Source organism: Pygocentrus nattereri, chromosome 3 (assembly GCF_015220715.1).
Source record: "Pygocentrus nattereri isolate fPygNat1 chromosome 3, fPygNat1.pri, whole genome shotgun sequence".
Taxonomy (NCBI): domain Eukaryota; kingdom Metazoa; phylum Chordata; class Actinopteri; order Characiformes; family Serrasalmidae; genus Pygocentrus; species Pygocentrus nattereri.
In genome coordinates this window covers 15,604,083-15,625,134 of record NC_051213.1, presented here as the reverse complement: position 1 = coordinate 15,625,134, position 21,052 = coordinate 15,604,083, and the positions used below count along the sequence as shown (strand labels likewise).

General features: G+C 38.9%; 1 protein-coding gene across 2 annotated transcripts; it reads right to left on the bottom strand.

Moving 5' to 3' along the window:
* Positions 1-201: 201 nt before the first annotated feature.
* On the bottom strand, positions 202-20,318 carry gsdmeb (gasdermin Eb). Of its 2 annotated transcripts, none has more exons than XM_037536811.1 (10): positions 20,210-20,318; positions 15,747-16,004; positions 15,387-15,579; positions 10,609-10,783; positions 8,239-8,356; positions 7,842-7,958; positions 7,058-7,185; positions 4,570-4,774; positions 1,007-1,080; positions 202-900 (listed from the first exon to the last, which is right to left on the bottom strand). In XM_037536811.1, the coding sequence occupies exons 2-10, from the start codon at positions 15,955-15,957 to the stop codon at positions 670-672; spliced, it is 1,452 nt and encodes a 483-aa protein (XP_037392708.1). In that variant the 5' UTR covers positions 15,958-16,004; positions 20,210-20,318; the 3' UTR covers positions 202-669. The 2 variants fall into 2 exon arrangements, with proteins under 2 accessions (XP_037392708.1, XP_037392709.1); XM_037536812.1 differs by having other exon boundaries at positions 8,248-8,356.
* Between the last annotated feature and the right edge of the window lie 734 nt (positions 20,319-21,052).

The following is a 21,052-nucleotide window of genomic DNA, read 5'->3' as shown; positions in this document are numbered from 1 at the left end:
ATACAGCCAGGGAAAACAGTGATTCACTAAAAGGACATGCTGGACTGACATCTGACATCTATATATATTTTTTTTTAATTCATTTTGAGTTTTTTTTTTTTCCCAGTCAAATTTTGTTTAGCCATTTTTCTCTTTTGATCAAAGGCATAGATTTTTATTTATTTATTTATTTAAACAAACAAACCATTTTTGGCCCAGGCATTTTGGTGTAGCCCTAAGGCAAGGATAAATTTTCTGCCTGCAAACTTTAAACTGACACACTTCTTATAAAAATATTGCAGTAGAGCACATCTCTTGAGCAGGAAGTTCTCTTAATAATAATAATAATTATAATAAAAATTTACAATTCAGTGTTAAGGAAAGTGTGGACTTGTAATGTTTACTGTAGAAATGCATAATAACACAATAATAAACAAAGCATTATTTAACTAGTAAAAGTTTCTTACAGTATAAAATTCAGTATATAAATTCCATTACAAAACCTTCAGATTACAAATTAGCAACTGGATTTTAGTTATTGGCTGTCTTACATTTTATCAATCCTTGTGAAATGACTTGTTAAATCTATTTTTTGGGGAAAAGGTAAGCTTATGGGTCTATTTTAAAGCATTCACATTTACAGAGATTTGTTGTTGGTAATGTGATGTGCATTTTCCAACAGTCACCCAGTCAGACGGGGGTCACTAAAGAGGCCAGACCACAGATAGCAATGCACAGGATGAGAAGAACATGTCCCTGATGGCTGCCGATCTCCGCACAGACTGTGTCTTCCTCTTTACACAGTGTGATGTTGGAGGAGCCAAAGAGCTCTTTGACTTTGCTGTATGTATCCTCTTCAGCTAACACTGCCAGGCTGCTGTCCTTTAGGGAACACTTCCGGTTTTCTACTACATTCTGCACCTGTGTTATAATATAAAGTAACACAGCCATTAAATAGTAAATCTAAATAAAATGAAGAGATCTTCACAAAAAATTATACTGGTTCTAGAAGAGAGACAGTGCTCACCAGGGAGTGCAGTGCCTGTATGGAGGAGGGTGAGGAGCAGGACTCGAGCGCTGACAGAGTGGAATCGGTCATCTCTAGAAGAAACCAATTCTTTATATAACTTGTATTTTATTATGACGACTGCAACTTTACAGGATATGACAAAAAAAGAGCAAACCATACTTTCATAGCATCCGTGTGTGTGTGGGTTTTATATATATATATATATATATATATATATATATATATATATATATATATATATATATATATATATATATATATATATATATATATAAATATATAAATAAATAAACAAACACACACACAGTACTGTGTGAAAGTTTTAGGCATCTAAGCAAATTTTTAAACTACCATGGCAGTGAGTTTATCACAATATACACTGCTCAAAAAAATAAAGGGAACACTCAAATAACACATCCTAGATCTGAATGAATGAAATATTCTCATTGAATACTTTGTTCTGTACAAAGTTGAATGTGCTGACAACAAAATCACACAAAAATCAATGGAAATCAAATTTATTAACCAATGGAGGCCTGGATTTGGAGTCACACACAAAATTAAAGTGGAAAAACACACTACATGCTGATCCAACTTTGATGTAATGTCCTTAAAACAAGTCAAAATGAGGCTCAGTATTGTGTGTGGCCTCCACGTGCCTGTATGACCTCCCTACAACACCTGGGCATGCTCCTGATGAGGTGGCGGATGGTCTCCTGAGGGATCTCCTCCCAGACCTGGACTAAAGCATCCGCCAACTCCTGGACAGTCTGTGGTGCAATGTAGTGTTGGTGGATGGAACGAAACATGATGTCCCAGATGTGCTCAATCGGATTCAGGTCTGGGGAACGAGCGGGCCAGTCCATAGCTTCAATGCCTTCATCTTGCAGGAACTGCTGACACACTCCAGCCACATGAGGTCTAGCATTGTCCTGCATTAGGAGGAACCCAGGGCCAACCGCACCAGCATATGGTCTCACAAGGGGTCTGAGGATCTCATCTCGGTACCTAATGACAGTCAGGCTACCTCTGGTGAGCACATGGAGGGCTGTGCGGCCCTCCAAAGAAATGCCACCCCACACCATTACTGACCCACTGCCAAACCGGTCATGCTGAAGGATGTTGCAGGCAGCAGATCGCTCTCCACGGCGTCTCCAGACTCTATCACGTCTATCACGTGCTCAGTGTGAACCTGCTTTCATCTGTGAAGAGCACAGGGCGCCAGTGGTGAATTTGCCAATCCTGGTGTTCTCTGGCAAATGCCAAGTATCGGGTTGTTGGGCTGTGAGCACAACCCCCATCTGTGGACGTCGGGCCCTCATACCATCCTCATGGAGTCGGTTTCTAACCGTTTGTGGCCTGCTGGAGGTCATTTTGCAGGGCTCTGGCAGTGCTCCTCCTGTTCCTCCTTGCACAAAGGCGGAGGTAGCGGTCCTGCTGCTGGGTTGTTGCCCTCCTACGGCCTCCTCCACGTCTCCTGGTGTACTGGCCTGTCTCCTGGTAGCACCTCCAGCCTCTGGACACTACGCTGACAGACACAGCAAACCTTGCCACAGCTCGCATTGATGTGCCATCCTGGATGAGGTGCACTACCTGAGCCACTTGTGTGGGTTGTAGAGTCCGTCTCATGCTACCACGAGTGTGAAAGCACCACCAACATTCAAATGTGACCAAAACATCAGCCAGAAAGCAAAGGTACTGAGAAGTAGTCTGTGGTCCCCACCTGCAGAGCCACTCCTTTATTGAGTGTGTCTTGCTAATTGCCAATAATTTCCACCTCTTGTCTATTCCATTTGCACAACAGCTGTGAAATTGATTGTCAATCAGTGTTGCTTCCTAAGTGGACAGTTTGATTTCACAGAAGTTTGATTTACTTGGAGTTATATTGTGTTGTTTACGTGTTCCCTTTATTTTTTTGAGCAGTGTACATTAGAATGAAGTCATATTCACAATTCACATAAACATAAAAACAATAAAAAGTAAAAAGAATTTCTTGGGTCCATATTTTTCCTTGACACCTTCACAGCCACCACAGAGACTTGTTAATATCAATTACATAATGAGCATAATTTAATGAAGCACTGGATTGGGATATAACGCAAATATATAATACAAGCATTGGGACTGTATTCAGAATACAGAAATTGTGTATTCAGCTCATATTATATTTAGAAAATACAGTAGTCAGAGTACTTTCTAAAGTTTTGACTATTTTTGTGGAATATTTTATATTAAACACTACATCCTTTTAAAGGTTGTTCATTGACTAGTTTAAAATCTGTGCACGGCCTGCAGCAAATATGCTTGTTAGATGGAATCTAAAGAGGAGCTCAACAAATGGCTTCTTTACAAACTATGAAATGTTAAAGCATAAGTTGACTTGATAAAGACTGATCTGATCCTCAGTAGTGATGAGCTAAGCTTTGGTGTTGGTGAGGTTACATGCATCAGTAACTGAAAATCACATAGCCACCCACTTTATAATTAAACTTGCTCATTTTCTGAATTGTTACTAAATAATATTTATGAATATACACTCACCATTCATCAAACATTTAAATCATTCCATGAAGAAAAAACTACTAAGCAGTAACAGCGAGGAATAGTGTGAATAATGGGTAAAATTGAAAACAGCAAACTTTTTGCCCATGAGCTTTGTTGATATTGTAAATGTAGTCTAAATATATGCTAAATGCATTATTTTTTGTGTTGTAATAGAATACATTAATGTCCTAAATGTATTCACTAATCAGCCATCACAACTTTTTCAAAGTACAGGGTGTTCCCAAAAGATTCATCCGATATCAAAATGATTTATTTCACTTGCAAATCATTACAGAACAATGCCGTAAATTGTAAATTATTTAAATGAGCATAAAGTTTATTATGTAATTTTACAAGTGCGCAATATGAAGCTCCTCCAGCTGTAGGGACAGCATCAACGCCATAGTCAAATTCACCCCATACTCGATTGAGCATGTCGAATGTCACTACTCACAGCTCTTTCAATGCAATTTCGGACATCATCCAGTGCTGTGGAACCATTGGCGAATGCTCTGAGCTGCTGGAGGCTCACTGTTGTTGAAAATCACGTTGCACAGTTATGACGGATTCACTCCTATTGAAGTAGAGAACGCAAAACGCTTTCTGCTCAGGGGCTCATCTCCTTGCTGACTGAAGGGAGCCATCTTCCGGTGACAGTCAGAAACTCCATGACCCCCTCTTTCAGTTGGTATGTGATTGGTTTCTAGGTGCCTCACTGTTGTAAAAATATGGTGCTTTGAAATCGAATGAATCTTTTTGAATCACCCTGTATTCTGCACAACTCTGAATATTACATATATGAAAGACCACTGTTGATGCACTGCTTCACTTCCTGTCCCCACCATAGTTTTCTTAGGTATTTTGTAGTCCTGATTTAGCAGCGCAGCAGATGGGAAAAGAAACAGAAACTGTTCACACGAGTCTGTGATGACCATGGTAAATATTCTGCTCTACAGTGGAAAAAAAAAGGCTTATAGTTTACTGGCACAATTTCTTTTTACTTGCTCCATACTCACCCTCTAAGGCACTTGTGATGACATGGGTGGCAGTGAGGGCAGAGGGCTCGAGCTGTTCTTCAGAAGAAGTGCTTTTCAGGGGAGCCTGATCTGCACCTTTACTGCCCTGCAGCAGCTCTATCGTGGTCTGCACGGCTGCCTTCAGAGAGGCAGCATTGTCCAAGGTGTTGAGGTCAGGCTTCTTACCACTATACAAATCCTCTAACTGTGGGAACATGACATAAACCCATCACATACATAAGGAATTCATAGGCTGTTCATATGTTAATGTCATGATAACAGCTGTTTCATCGTAGCTACACTTTAAGGGAAATTAAGGGACTTCAACTGCAGTGTGCACCCTTAATTTAACTAAGGTTTATTACATACTTTTTAATCAAGAACCACATGGACTACAGCACAAACTGGCTTATTCTTAGGTTATACAAGTGTGGAATAAAACTTTGGACCCACTGGTCAGTCCAGGTCATTTAAGGAGTTAACATAGTTCTGTAAAAAACTCAAGCCAATAAAGCAACAGTTTGTGAGGTTTGGGGATTTGAAGATCTTGATCTTGGTTGTTGGGGTTCAGTAAATTTCCTACTATTGTCATCATATCTTCATCAGTATAATGTTGATTTTGCATTTGAGACCTAAACATTGAGCCAAACCTTCTTTCTGAGGCTCTGTGTGTGATGTTAATACATAAAGACGTATGACACGGTCCAAAAAAATGTCCATAAAATGGAACGACACCTCTGATTTTTACAACCCAATGAAGTTGGGACGTTGTGTAAAACAAATAAAAACAAATCCTTTTCAACCTACAATCCTTTGCAAATCCTTTTCAACCTATATTCAATTGAATACTCTACAAAGACAAGATATTTAATGTTCAAACGGATAAACTTTATTGTTTTTTGCAAATATTATCTCATTTTGAATTTGATGCCTGCAACATGCTCCAAAGAAGTTGGGTCAGGGGCAAGAAAAGACTAGGAAGTTTGAGGAATGCTCAAAAAACACCTGTTTGGAACATTCCACAGGTGAACATGTCAATTGGAAACAGGTGAGTGTCATGATTGGCTATAAAGGGAGCATCCCTGAAAGGCTCAGTCATTCACAAGCAAGGAGGGGGCGAGGTTCACCACTTTGTGAACAACATTGTTGAGAACAATGTTTCTCAATGTGCAATTGCAAGGAATTTAGGGATTTCATCATCTACAGTCCATAATATCATCAAAAGATTCAGAGAATCTGGAGAAAACTCTGCAAACAAGGCAGAAAACCAACGGTGAATGCCCGTGACCTTCGATCCATCAGGTAGCACTGCACTAAAAACCGACATCATTCTGTAACGGATATTACCACATGGGCTCAGGAACACTTCAGAAAACCATTGTCAGTGAACACAGTTCGTCTCTCCATCTACAAGTGCAAGTTAAAACTCTGCCATGCAAAGCAAAAGCCATATATCAACAACACCCAGAAACGCCGCCGGCTTCTCTGGGCCCGAGCTCATCTGAGATGGACTGACACAAAGTGGAAAAGTGTCCTGTGGTCTGACGAGTCCTCATTTCAAACTGTTTTTGGAAATCGTGGATGTCGTGTCCTCCAGGCCAAAGAGGAAAAGGACTGTCCGGATTGTTATCAGCGCAAAGTTCAAAAGCCAGCATCTCTGATGGTGTGGGGGTGTGTTAGTGCCCATGGCAGGGATAACTTGCACATCTGTGAAGCCATCATTAATGCTGAAAGGTACATACAGGTTTTGGAGCAACATATGCTGCCATCCAAGCAACGCCTTTTTCAGGGATGTCCCTGCTTATTTCAGCAAGACAATGCCAAGCCACATTATGCACGTGTTACAACAGAGTGGCTTCGTAGTGAAAGAATGCGGGTACTAGACTGGCCTGCCTGCAGTCCAGATCTGTCTCCCATTGAAAATGTGTGGCGCATTATGAAGCACAAAATACGACAATGGAGACCCGGACTGTTGAGCAATGGAAGTTGTACATCAAGCAAGAACGGCAAAAAATTCCACCTACAAAGCTTCAACAATTAGTGTCCTCAGTTCCCAAACATTATTGAGTGTTGTTAAAAGGAAAGGTGATGTAACACAGTGGTAAACATGCCCCTGTCCCAACTTCTTTGGAACATGTTCCAGGCGTCAAATTCAAAATGAGAGAATATTTGAAAAAAACAATAAAATTTATCCATTTGAACATTAAATATCTTGTCTTTGTAGTGTATTCAATTGAATACAGGTTGAAAAGGATTCGCAAATCATCGTATTCTGTTTTTATTTGTTTTACACAACGTCCCAACTTCACTGGAATTGGGGTTGTACTATTTCAGACTCACAGCAGCACATGCACACTGTATGCTAGGGTTTTTTTTTGTTTGTTTGTTTTTGGCTTTTTTTTGTGACTCAGTAATGGTACTTATTTCAAAACATGCATAATTAAATATTCCTCTTTGATTAGCATAAAAATGCCCTATTTTTACTTACTGCAAGGTCCAGTGCACTGATGGCTGTTTTGTCCTTCAGGAGGAGAGTTAGCTGTTGGAAGAGGCTCGAGCGCATGCTGGCAGGAAGCCCTGACAGTAAGGTAAACTGGGACTGCAGTTTATCCAACTCTGAGAGAGGAAGAGAGAGAGAGAAAGAGAGAAAGCCACTGCTAGTGTTTCTTGTATCAGCTGAATGTAGGATTTAAATGGTTTGAATAGAGAAGGCTGCCCTAACAGTTTCATTTGGCTTTTTACTGTAGGAAGGCTCTTAAAAAGCTTTGTAGTGGGAGGCTATAAAATAGTGATTTAATATGCACCAGTACATTTTGCCCATTAGGCATGGTAGAATAAAACTAGCCAGAACTAAATCACAAGACTGCATTATTCTGGTTAAAGTGATAATCGCAGTCACCTTAATTATTGTGGTAATAAACTGTAACAGTTTTTAGGACAGTCTGGCACACACTGTATAATAGGAACAAATCTGTACAACACGTGGCATCCATGTGCGGAGGCAGTACTTCTGGGCCTTTGTACGGTGTGCTCTGAGCAAATGTAGTGAAAATACCTCTGATTTGTTAAACTACTCACTGAGCAAAAAGTGCTATTCGTAACTGCTGTGACTGTGATAAAACTGGAATGCTGCTAAATTAAATGTGCTCTTCACAGAACTGCAGAGCTCAACATTGTGATGCTCATATGGGATTAATTATACAGCCTTGTTTACGAGTAACTCTCCATACCATAGCTCTCCATAACTCTCATCTCCCCAATCCAGCTCTTACCTCTCTGCAGCTGCTTGTTTGGTGGTTCAGGTGGTGTTGCATAGACCTTGTTCTCACATGTCTTCTCTGACCCGTCAACCACAAAGCCACCATATGTGTCTGGCAGCAGGCACAGCTCTGTGGACACAAGGCTGCAGTGGTCAGACCAAAACTGTGCACTTTACTGCATTTAGGTTTTTCTAAAGGTCTGAATACAGAGTAAATGGTGTACCACCATACATGGAATTGACTGAAGTGCAAACTAATTTGTCATTCTAACATGTATCTTTGTCGTAATTGTAATCAAACTGCCATGGTATGACATTAGCATGAAATTTATCTTTTTATGTCTGTTCCAAAATTTCTATTCAGTACTCTGCAGTTTGACTTTAAATGTAACCGAGCAAAAACACATTACCAAAATGACCTGTGGACTTCACGTTGAGATCAATCACACAATAAGCGAGGGCCGTCTTGGCAGGGATTTCTACTGAAACATTACTGTCAGACTGGTGGCTGCCATTCTTCACAGACACCTGTAGACAAATCAAAAAAAGGAGACTAAAAGTCTACAGGTAAGACCATGCATTATAAATGAGTCTAGAATAAAAAAGTAGTTTAGAATTATAACTAAAATGTTATATACGACAGAGCAGAATATAAATTGTTGATGCAAATACAGTTCTTTGAACATAAAACAAATGTGTCAAAGTATTTGCCCATTCTCCCATAAAAAGGATAAACTATTTTCTTCAAGGAATCATTTCTTCAGGAGGATTGCATTAATAACAATGCAGTGATCCTACACCACTCCTCCAGGCTGACCTCTTCACGTCTTAGGTTCTCTGTAACCTCTGGCTTTGTTTCTGGGCTCCTATACATCTTCCTTAATGTATATAGTGAACAAATATATAGAGATGTAATGTATATAGAGAACAAAAAGCCAGACATAAACTCAGCAAATATTTCAGTCTTTTACTATAATCATGAAGCAGCTCTATTAGCCCCTTTTTTAAAGACCCAAACAAGTTATCCTCACCTGTATAAATTCTTCTGGGGCCTTCTTAAAGTGACAGAACAACAACTAGGGGATACACTCAGTTGTATAGATAGAAAACAAATATATCCAAAATCATTTTAAAGTACAACACAATGATCAAAGCATTTTCTTAGTCAAAACATTTTCTTAGTCAAAACATTTTCTTAGTCAATGTAATGATGACAATGGTCTCCCTACTGAATTTATTACAGATATTAATTACAGCAATGCTATGGGGTCCACTATGGACCCTGATTATGCTAATCTTTACTTGGGTTATTATGAGGAAAAATATGTTTTCTAAAACAGTCCTTTTTTATTATAAAATATTACTCTGTTCAAAAGATATACTGATTATCACTGTGTCCTTTACAGAGGTACACAGAAGGACTCTTCGCACTGTACATGAACTGTGTGTGTGTGTCTGTGTATGTGTATGTGATGTGATTTTGTTGTCGGCACATTCAACTTTATACAGAACAAAGTATTCAATGAGAATATTTCATTCATTTCATTGAGTGTTCCCTTTATTTTTGAGCAGTGTGTATAATATATATATATATATATACACACACACACGCACATTGTGTGCACACAACTCAGTGGCCACTTTATTAGGTATACTAATATGCTAGTAAAAGGTTGGACCCCCTTTTGCCTTCAGAACTGCCTTAATTCCTCGTGGCATACTTTCAACAACTTGTTGGAAACATTCCTCAGATATTCTGCTTGGTTATTTGGTTACTGTTGCCTTTATATCACCATGAAACAGTCTGCCCATTCTCCTCTGACCTCTCACATTAACAGGGCATTTCCATCCACACAACTGCCGCTCACGGGATATTTTCTCTTTTTCTGACCATTCTCTGTAAACCCTAGAGATGGCTGTGCGTGAAAATCCCAGTAGATCAGCAGTTTCTGAAATACTCAGACCAGCCCGTCTGGCACCAACAACCATGCAACATTCAAAGTCACTTAAATCTTCTTTCTTTCCCGTTCTGTTGCTTGGTTTGCACTTCAGCAAGTTGACTCGACCACCTCTACATGCCTAAATGCATTGAGCTGCAGCCATGTGATTGGCTGATTAGCTATCTGTGTTAACAAGCAATTGAACAGGTGTACATAAAAAAGTGGCCGGTGAATGTATATATACACACATATATGCACACACACACAGACGCATCATATACATATACAGAGGCACATATATAAGCAAAAAAACTGGAATAAAGACAGTGATGACCTAAGGAAATTAACCTGTTGTCCTATCTTAGTGCACATTACAGTGGAAGTACTCTATATACTTATATACATATATTTGTTTTCTATCTATGCAACTGAGTATTTCCTCTAGTTGTTGTACTTTAAGAAGGCCCCAGCAGAATCCACACAGGTGAGGATAATTTGTTTGGGTCCTTTAAAAAAACAGGAGTAGGTAGACAGAGTTGCGTCATAAGCACTGATTATAGCAAGAGGCTGAAATGTTTGCTCAGTTTGTGTCTGGCTTTATTTAATGGAATAAATGGAATAAATATACAATATAGACTTGTCTTGTTTTTTTTAGTGTGCAGGCAATAAATTTTCCATTCCAGTTTTGGTTCCCAGAGTAGTGGCTATAGTAGAAACAGAACAGTGGCCCATTTTATGGGTAATCAGGCTGACACAGTTAAGTCTTTTTTTAATTACATTGAACTGTATTTCGTGATGGGCTCCAGCACCCCCCCCCCCCCCCCCCTCAGTATCTCTGACCTGAATCTTCTTGGGTAAAGGGAGCCCCAGAAAGGCTCCGCAGGTGCCCCCCTCCTGCAGCTCTTCAGTAATGGTGCAGACCTGTGTGGTCACGATGCGCTCCTTCACCAACGTGAACACCTCCCGCCGCTTCTCACGCGTCTGTTGGACCAGAGAGTGCTGCATGTCCAGAACTCTACATAAGAGACTCGAAAAGATCAGGAACCTGGTCATATTTGTTTTCTAACTGAAAAAGAGAAGCTACCTATTGGATCATTTTGACAAATGCCTTGTACACATAACAACAGTTATATATTTAACATGTCCAGTCATAAACCCAGTGAGTCGGCCTTGAACTCTTTGAACTACTTGAACTCTTTATATTAAGATGACTACTCCTACTGCTCCTACTACTACTACTCCTACTGCTCCTACTACTTCTACTACTACTACTCCCACTGCTCCTACTACTACTCCTACTGCTCCTACTACTACTACTACTACTACTACTACTACTACTACTGCTCCTACTACTACTCCTACTGCTCCTACTACTACTACTACTACTACTACTACTACTACTCCTACTGCTCCTGCTACTACTACTATTCCTACTACTACTATTAATAATAATAATTGTTTATTGTGATTGTTATTAATAATAAATTATTCATTGAGTTCTGGTGCTATTTCCTTAAAATATCCCTTTTGTGGATGATAAATGTTAGTAAGGTATGGACAGTTAGGTGGAGCCTTGTCTGAAGCATTTCATTGTTCGAAAGTCTGAAGTGTCAAAGTCTGAAGTCTGAAGCATACTTTGTTGCTTTATAACTTGAGGGCATGTGTTTCTCTTAGCGTCATTTAGCTTATTGCTTGAATAAAAAACTGGTCCTATTAGTAAAGTCAGTTGCTGCTGACAGACATAGTAGGGGATATATATCTGTGACTTTTCTTCAGAGCTGAACCACTTATCACCTTTGGTTAATTTGGTCACATTTAGTTCATTTAATTTGGGTACGTAAACAGACTGATATAAAACAGTTTGCATATTGTGTGTCCAGCTGTGAAACCAAAGTCAGATATGTAGTGCATATATATTTTTATTTTTGTCCTCTTTTTGTATGTTATCTGGTACGCTGAGGTCTGATCTTACCAGCACTGGAGATCACAGCCCTGTAGAACACACCATGACATTTAGGTTTTGCCAGCTGAGTTATGAATGTGGAAGAAGTACAGCGGTGGCCCTTTATAGTTAATCGGAATAGTAAGAGTGTTGGGCTCTCATTTAGTTTTTTGAGGTCATTTTAGTTTTTGATGATCATGATAAGCTGCTATGTACCTCATAAGCTGAAGAACTAGTAAGGGGAGAGATTTAGTGGTGATGACTGTGCACAGAAATCAGGGGTTTGTCCGAGTAACAGCCCCAGCACTGTACGCCATTCCAAAGAAGCATTTGATCAAGATAAATTACTATGCTGAAAAAAGTGATGCACTGAATTTACCTGATTCATATTTCCACATTTTCCACATTAATTAAATCAACAGCAACACAATTTGTCTTTGTTTCATTGTTGTAAATAGCAATGTTCTATAACAATCTTATAAAGAACAGGTTTCAGCCAATCCTGACTATCTGAAGAATGTACAGGCAGAGGTCTGATAAAACGGTCACCAAAGCAACCTATACAGCATTCTGGTTTGAGAGGGTCACCTAGTACAGAGCTGTGGGTTTGAGAAAAGCAGAACAGGAGGGCCTTTTTAGGGGTAATCAGGAAGTCATGCTTAAGTGGTTAGTGTTAGATTCAAAACACTCACCATACCTGTGATTCAGACACTACATTACATTAACTTATTTCAGTTAAAACACTAACAGTGCATTTACAAAATATTTAGAAAACTGCAAAAAATCAGATTTTGACAATATTGCATTCAGGACCTTTACATGCACTTCTAAAATAAGCTGGAAAATTCCAGGTCTACATGAGCCAGTCAAGAATCAGATCTTTTTTTCTAAATATATAACACATGCATCTCAACCAATGCAAAAGCTAGAAATATTTACTGGCAACTATGTATTTGAGAGTTTTTATGGTTGAAAGTTGCACATAATACTGCCACTCTTCAAGCTTGTCTTGAGTATGTGATTGTTTCTGCACATGTACAGATGTAGAAAAATTAAGAGTATTCATGCACTGAATAACCCAAATTTTGGGATAAAATCCAGCTGTCTTTATCGGATTTAAAGAAAGATGTTGTACGATTTTATAATATGTTGCTTACAGAACCATAAGTGCTAAAATCAAGAAAATGATCATATGATTATTGTGCATGTAAATACATTCACAGTGCATAAGTGCAACACTACCTCAGTACTTTTTTTTAAAGCACCCATAACAATATTATAATGTTATAACAAGCCATTTTAGCTTTTAATCCACAGTTTCTTTAAGTTGAGCAAGTCAAAATGGTAATAAGTAAAAGTTTCAATTTGGCCTATTATGTTGTTATTAAAATAGATTTTAGAATATTTAATATGTGCTAAGTCAAATTTCAGAAGTACAAATGGCATTTTGTCATGTTAAATTCTAAGTATTACTTGCTCGAATTGGCTTCAGACTGATGACAATTTAATTAAATTTCTTACATGTAAGAGCAGAAACTTTATATTTGAATAATTAATTTTAACTTGCAAAAAAAAAAAACATTTTCACTAGTTGGAAATGGATATGAACATAGAGTCCAGCAACGTATTTTAGGGTGAGGACTCTAAACTCTTCACTATCCTGTTTATTGCAGAAACAGCGATGTGGAAAAAAACAAGAATGCCTAAATTTTTAGTGCTGGGGGACAAAGTGCAATGGTGGCAAAACAATATCCAAAGAAGGTGAGTAGATTTTAAATTGAGTTTAAAAATGTAAATTTAAAAATCTATTTTAAAAAATTAAAATTTAACAATATACAGTTGTAAAAGAAAAGAAAAAATTTATATATATATATATATATATATATATATATATATATATATATATATATATATATATATATATATATATACACGTGGACAAAATTGTTGGTACCCCTCGATTAATGAAAGAAAAACCCACAATAGTAACAAGAATAACTTTAATTTGACAAAAGTAATAATACATAAAAATTCTATGAATATGAACAAATGAAAGTCAGATATTGCTTTTCAAACATGCTTCAACAGTGAATGCTCCAGTTGTCTCAGGTTTGAAGGGTGCCTTTTCCAGACGGCATGTTTCAGCTCCTTCCAAAGATGCTCAATAGGATTTAGGTCAGGGCTCATAGAAGGCCACTTCAGAATAGTCCAGTGTTTTCCTCTTAGCCATTCTTGGGTGTTTTTAGATGTGTGTTTTGGGTCATTATCCTGTTGCAAGGCCCATGACCTGCGACTGAGACCAAGCTTTCTGACACTAGGCAGCACATTTCTCTCTAGAATTCCTTGATAGTCTTGAGATTTCATTGTACCCTGCACAGATTCAAGACACCCTGTGCCAGATGCAGCAAAGCAGCCCCAGAACATAACAGAGCCTTCTCCATGTTTCACAGTAGGGACAGTGTTCTTTTCTTGATATGCTTCATTTTCCCGTCTATGAACATAGAGCTGATGTGCCTTGCCAAAAAGTTCCATTTTTGTCTCATCTGTCCATAGGACATTCTCCCAGAAGCTTTGTGGCTTGTCAACATGTAGTTTGGCAAATTCCAGTCTGGCTTTTTTATGTTTTGTTTTCAACAATGGTGTCCTCCTTGGCTCAAACATCGACGGATGGTACGATCTGACACTGATGTTCCTTGAGCTTGAAGTTCACTTTTAATCTCTTTAGAAGTTGTTCTTGGCTCTTTTGTTACCATTCGTATTATCTGTCTTTTTGATTTGTCATCAATTTTCCTCCTGCGTCCACGTCCAGGGAGGTTGGCTACAGTCCCATGGATCTTAAATTTCTGAATAATATATGCAGCTGTAGTCACAGGAACATCAAGCTGCTTGCAGATGTTCTTATAACCTTTACCTTTAACATGCTTGTCTATAATTTTCTTTCTAATGTCCTGAAACAACTCTTTCCTTTGCTTCCTCTGGTCCATATTGAGTGTGGTACACACCTTGTCACCAAACAGTACAGTGACTACCTGTAGCCCTATATATAGGCCCACTGACTGATTACAAGATTGTAGACACCTGTGATGCTAATTAGTGAACACACCTTGATTTAACGTGTCCGTTTGGTCACATTTTTCAGGGGTACCATCATTTCTGTCCAGGCCTGTTTCATGAGTTTATTTTTTTAATAATTCTGTTGAAGCATGTTTGAAAAGCAATATCTGACTTTCATTTGTTCATTTTCATAGAATTTTTATTTATTATTACTTTTGTCAAATTAAAGTTATTTTTGTTACTATTGTGGGTTTTTCTTTCATTAATCGAGGGGTACCAACAATTTTGTCCACGTGTGTATATATATGTACATTTCTTTGTCTTTCATTGGGTGAGGGGGTTCACTGGGTGAGGGGATCGCTTTTTCAGCACATTCAGGACTTTTGCACACTCTCAAACATTTTCAGGCCTTCACATTTCTGATTTAGCTCACAACAAAAATAGCTGGAATATTCTGCCAGCAAATGCAGTCTCACTTCCACTTCCACTTCCACATTGCCCCTCTTTATGTGGCCCAATGGCAGTTTAAGGATATACAAGGATAAACCTAGACAAAGATCTCCACAATGCCCCTTGTCTAACAGGAGTTTTCACCCGTCAACAATAGCCCTCATTTACTTACCTGTCTTTAGATTCATCTAGCAGTTTTCGCACATCCACTTCCTGCTTCTTGAGGTTTCCAAATGAGGAGGCTAGTTTGGATGAACCTTTTCCTGCCACGTTTATGTTACTCGAACCGAAGCCTGCTTCTGCGCCTCCAGTGGTGGTATTTTCTAATGTGCTGTTGTACTTCAGAAAATCAGTCTCGATTATACCTGTTGTGAAAAAAAAAGACACGCTACACTTTAAGCACTGACACTGTTGCACTGTAGCATTCACATGAATTAATTTATGACTTAATTATTAATGACGATACGCTACTTTGTGAGAACAAATCCAACTGTGCAGTGACCTGTGATTTTAGCTCAAATCTGCTCTGTACCTGGATCTATGTCCTTTTCTCCCAGCAGAAGATCACTGAGGGTGAAGTCTGTTGGCAGGTACTTGGGTCGCTGCCAGAACCAGAATCTCTTATGCTTGATGACCAAAGACAGAACAGTGAGGTTGTCCAACTCATTCAGACGGGACACGGGGATCAGACAGCCGTCAGGGTCAATCTCAGACACAAATTTACTGGTTGCTTTGGCAAACATTTTCCTTATGTAGAACGCTGATTGTAGATGCAACCAAAATATAGGACCTGAATTAATAACAACAATAATAATAATTTTAGTAGTTATAGCGTATATATAAACATAAGCATTCAAAGTTTTGAAATCATTTTTTTAAGTTCATAACAGCATCATGTTTGTAGTCCATTTTAACTAATACAATAGTTTGACACTAAAATGTATTTCATACATTTCATACATTTTACTCAATATCCAAGACTATAATGAGAAATAGCATACTGTAATGATCTATTTATAGATATTTCTTGATAAGTTATCTGCTTGAGATTTGATTACCACATTTCAAACACAAAGAATTCTGGATATTAATTGTTATTATTATATTATTGCATTGAGGAATGAACTACTGCTCATCACTGTGAACATCCAAAATGTCTTCATTTTCAGTTTCCCATTAATCTGTTTTTGTTTTAATTTAGCATCATACTAGAATCATTTCATACTTTTGATTTGTAATTCTGAACACTACTGCAAACACCCACTCAATACACTCAGTACACTCACACAAAAATGCCAAACATTAAGACTTATGAATATTCAAAAACTATCATAATACTTCTACTGTTTTCAGATATGCAACATACTTTTGTCCACTTTTATACAGAACAGTTTATAACAATGCAGTACTTAACAATGCAGTATTGTTTGTGGTAAGTACGTAATGATTAAGCATGCAGAATGCCTGATTCTAATTAGTGTGGAACATGTTTCGATTTCTTGTCAACTACTTGATATTTGTAACCTCAGTATAAAACTAAACAATCAAATTTCAGACACTAGATGTGACAAGGTTGATTGTTTACCTTTGGAGTAAGGTTCAAATGACCAGTTACTGAGATAAAGCAGTCAACCAAGAGTCCAAGACCAAGCAGATCAACATGAGTACTGTCTGGATAAACTACAAGCAGGTATATGCCTCAAAGCCACACCAATGGATACCCAAATGACTTAAATGCCTAGCACTGTAAAAGATCAATGCAACAGTAAGAGCCTTTATTAAAAATACTGTGGGCCACTAGAAGCCAGTTTATAGACAGTAACACATTAAGTGTGGTCTATACCAAGATGATGCTGATCTGCAATGGCCTGATAATCACTAAGAGTGGATGTGGATGCATGTTTAGAGTGGCCATCAGCTACTATTATCTCCAAGTACCTCCAGCTGGAAAGAGTCAAGACCGCCATTCTGAATGATTCCTGAAACACCAGAGTGTGTCCAAGAAATGCCCCACACACCACAGAGAGTGGTGGAAACAGAAATGTTAAGGTCCTGTTGCAGATAGCAAACTAACTCACTGAAGTGATTAGAGATTAGAAAACAGCAGTGGTGATAGACACTGATGAAGTACCAGGGACTGAAAGAGGAACCACAAAAAATATGGAAGATTAACCAGGGCAGTTCCATTGAGTACTGGAGTACTCCTGACTATAACTCCTAAACTGAAAGAGTGGCTGAAACAGGTATCAAGAATGACAACATTGATCTCAGTCCAGAAGAAGAAAGAGCTGTGAACAGCAGATGTGCTGCACTGTACTCTCAAACTCACAGTAATAATAATAATTCCCTATAAAACATCCACACACTCATGGGCTAAAGTCAGTGACTACGTTCCTACAAAAAGTACAAATGCACAATGTTATCAGAATCAAATCGGCTTCAGCAGAGTAAAAATATCAACAGATATTTTGTATTATTTGACCAATATTTCAAACTGATATTTGATGACTCAAAACCAGAATGTTTAGATGATGCAGAGCTACTGTTAGGTCTGGGCAATATGACAATATTTTATTTTTATTGTGATGTTATGTCACAAATTATGTTTATGTTAAAGCAGTTTTTCTGTCGGGCACGGCGGAGAATATGATGTGAAGCGACATGGTGCATGTGAGTCTCACAGAAAAAGAGCACAACAACAAGAAACCAAATCCATGCAATCGTTTTTCATTAAACCAAATGACCCCCAGCTTGATAAAAAAATATTTCTTGATAAAAAATTTTGTTTATCAAAAGCTGAAGGAAGATAATGCTGGCATTATTAAGGCTAACTGTATGGCACATATTGTGCATAATTGTGCAAAATATGCTGGAGACAGACTGGACATAGACATTGAATGTACAAATAACAAGATTTACAGTCACTTCTCATCATCTGCAAAGTGCACTGAAGAACTGAAATCATCGTTTGAATTTGTGGATCAAGACTCTCATGCTGTACTGAGGTATGTACCTACAAGATGGCTAAGTATATGGCCTGCTGTCTCAAGGCTTCATGTCAGCTGGCCTGCAGTTTCTGTCACTAGGAGAGGAACATTGTCCAAAGGTGCTATGGAAAAGAATCAACACAGTGATGGTCACCGTCTTGAGTTACAGACCTATCTGTCCTTCTTCCATAATGCACTCAAGATATTCCATGATGTTATTTTGCTGTTGGAGGGGGGCAGTATGACTGTCTGTGAGTTATATGACATTCTCTCCACTCTTCGGACAAAACTCCGGCAGCGACAGGCAGATTCCTTTTTTGGAGTTGAGACCAGCGCACTTCTCCAACAGTTTCCAGACTGTGAAGCAACAACAGTCAAGCAGGACTTCTCTAATTTCTACAGGACTTCACTAAGCTACCTTGAAAAATGGTATGACTTCTCAGACAGCAACTTTCACAAGCATGTGGCAGTGTTAGGACTTAAGAGTGAATTCACATTCTCCCACCTCTGTGATGTGGGGGAGATCCTCCAGATGAGGGATAAACTAAACATGGATGAACTCTATGAAGAGTACTGTGTGACTTTGTCACGCCAGCAGGAGGTTAAGAGAGAACAGTTCCTGTTGTGGAGAAGTGGTCAACATTGCTCCAAGCCACAAACACACCAAATTTGACTGTACTTGGATCCTTTGTCTTTAGCATCCCTGTGACAAATGCACATGTGGAAAGAGTTTTTCCTCTGATGACTGCAGCATGGACTGACCTACGAAACCGGTGCTCTGTGGATCTTATCAAGAGTGAGATTCAAGTCAAGAACAACTTTGGATATAGCTGCATGGAGTTCTACAGCTATGCATTGAAAGAGAAAACCCTACTGGAAGCAGAACGGTCAGACAAAAAGTATAAATTCAAGAAGAAGAACAATTAAGGTAAGATGAACATTCTTTGTGTAAAAAAATTTAATATATATTTGTGGTCATCTTGCTACACTAGATTTTAATATTTGCTTGGCTTGCTGCTACCCATGTGTTTCAGAAAGGTGATATCCATGGTGCTGGGGATGGAATGGATGCACTTGGCCTGCTACCATCTAGATTGTGTTGACACATAGGCAAAATATGTGTGTGTTTGGTTTTTCTTTTTTTTTATCCCAGATGGCCATTCTTATCAAAAAATTTGTTTAATCTTCTTATCAAAAAGATTTTGGTTTACCTTATTTGCACTGAAATAGTTCAACTTTTTATAGGTTAGGCCTAATATTTTGCACTGAAATTGTTAAAACATTGTATAAGTTAGGCCTAATATTTTGCATATTTTGCGGGGGGTTGAAAGGCAAGAATAAATGTTTCTTGGTAAATTAGATAGACATTATATCTTAAGCTTAAAGTTATTACGTCTGTCCCACATTTTGTCTGCCTGGAGGTGGTCACCCTAGTTCTATAGGAAACGCTACTGAGAACAATTAAGCCAGTTCCCATTAGGAAGAAATGACAGCAGGTTTTATTCTGACTGGATCTAATGGTCTCTTTCTCAGCGGTGGTCGTGTGGTGTACCTGATGGTGTGACAGTGTGTTATAAATATATGTATAACGCATATAAAACCTTGGTAAACGCAATGATCAGTCCAGTCACAGCATCACTACTGTGTTTGCTGCTGACGATGACTGTAAACACAACCTACAACAACAGACCCAGACGAAGGCTGCTGATTTGATATGCGGTACAAAGAAGTTGAGATTGTGGCAGATGGAGTTCACACTCCAGAAACCCTTTCTGTTATGAATTAAGTTGGACAGATAAACCGGTTTTTCTCCGTTCTGCGGGCCTGTTTGTTCCTATGAGCGCAGCGGAAACAACAAAAGCCGCACAGCGTGAGCAGCGCACACTCGCACGCACACCGCCTGTGGAAGACGAGCTTTCTCTTTTTTGGCGGCTCTCTAAAGCGAAAGAAGCAGAAGAGTCTCGGAGACTTTCCTGCTGAACCACAGCGGAGAAGAACAGTGGCTTACCGTCTCTTTGTCTATTTCAAAGGTCAGATTACACTGAGTCCGTCTGTCCGCCCTGCCTGCAGTCTGACGCCTCACTCGCTCCTTTACCGCTCTTATCTCTCTCCCTCTCTCTCTCTCTCTCTCTCTCTCTCGGGGAAGACCCTGCAGACCACACCTCCAGCAGGGGCAGGTCCAACTCCTGTATCACTGGGCTGGTGTTAGTGTGTCACCAGCCCACATTATCTGAGCAAGGACCCTCTGCAGTAGACCCCCGACTGCCCGTCTGACCACGTTGTACCTTTATAATTCTTCTCCAAAATGGACGGAGCTGTTTTGAGCTTTTATCGTGTAGAACCTCTGTTACTGTACTCATCACTCAGGGTGGATGGTGGAGCTGGAGAAATAGAGAATTTCTAGTAAAAGGCTTGTACCTTGGAAAAGTGGGAAATTTCCTCCCCCCTTTTTAAGCTAAAAAAGACGTACTCTATACACTCGCCTGCCATTTTATTAGGTATACTTGCTAGTAAAACGTTGGACCACCTTTTGCCTTCAGAACCGCCTTAATTCTTCATGGCATAATTTCAACAAGGGGTTGGAACCATTCCTCAGAGATTTTGGTTGGTTATTTGAGTTACTGCTGCCTTTGTACCATCTCGAACCAGTCTGCCCATTCTCTGATCTCTCACATCAACAAGGCATTTTCATCCACACAACTGACCGCTCACTGGATAGTTTCTTTATATATATATATATATATATATATATATATATATATATATATATACACACGCACACACACACACACACACACACATTTTCTAAGATGCTTCTCTCTCAGGGTGCTGGAGCCTAACCCAGCGGTCA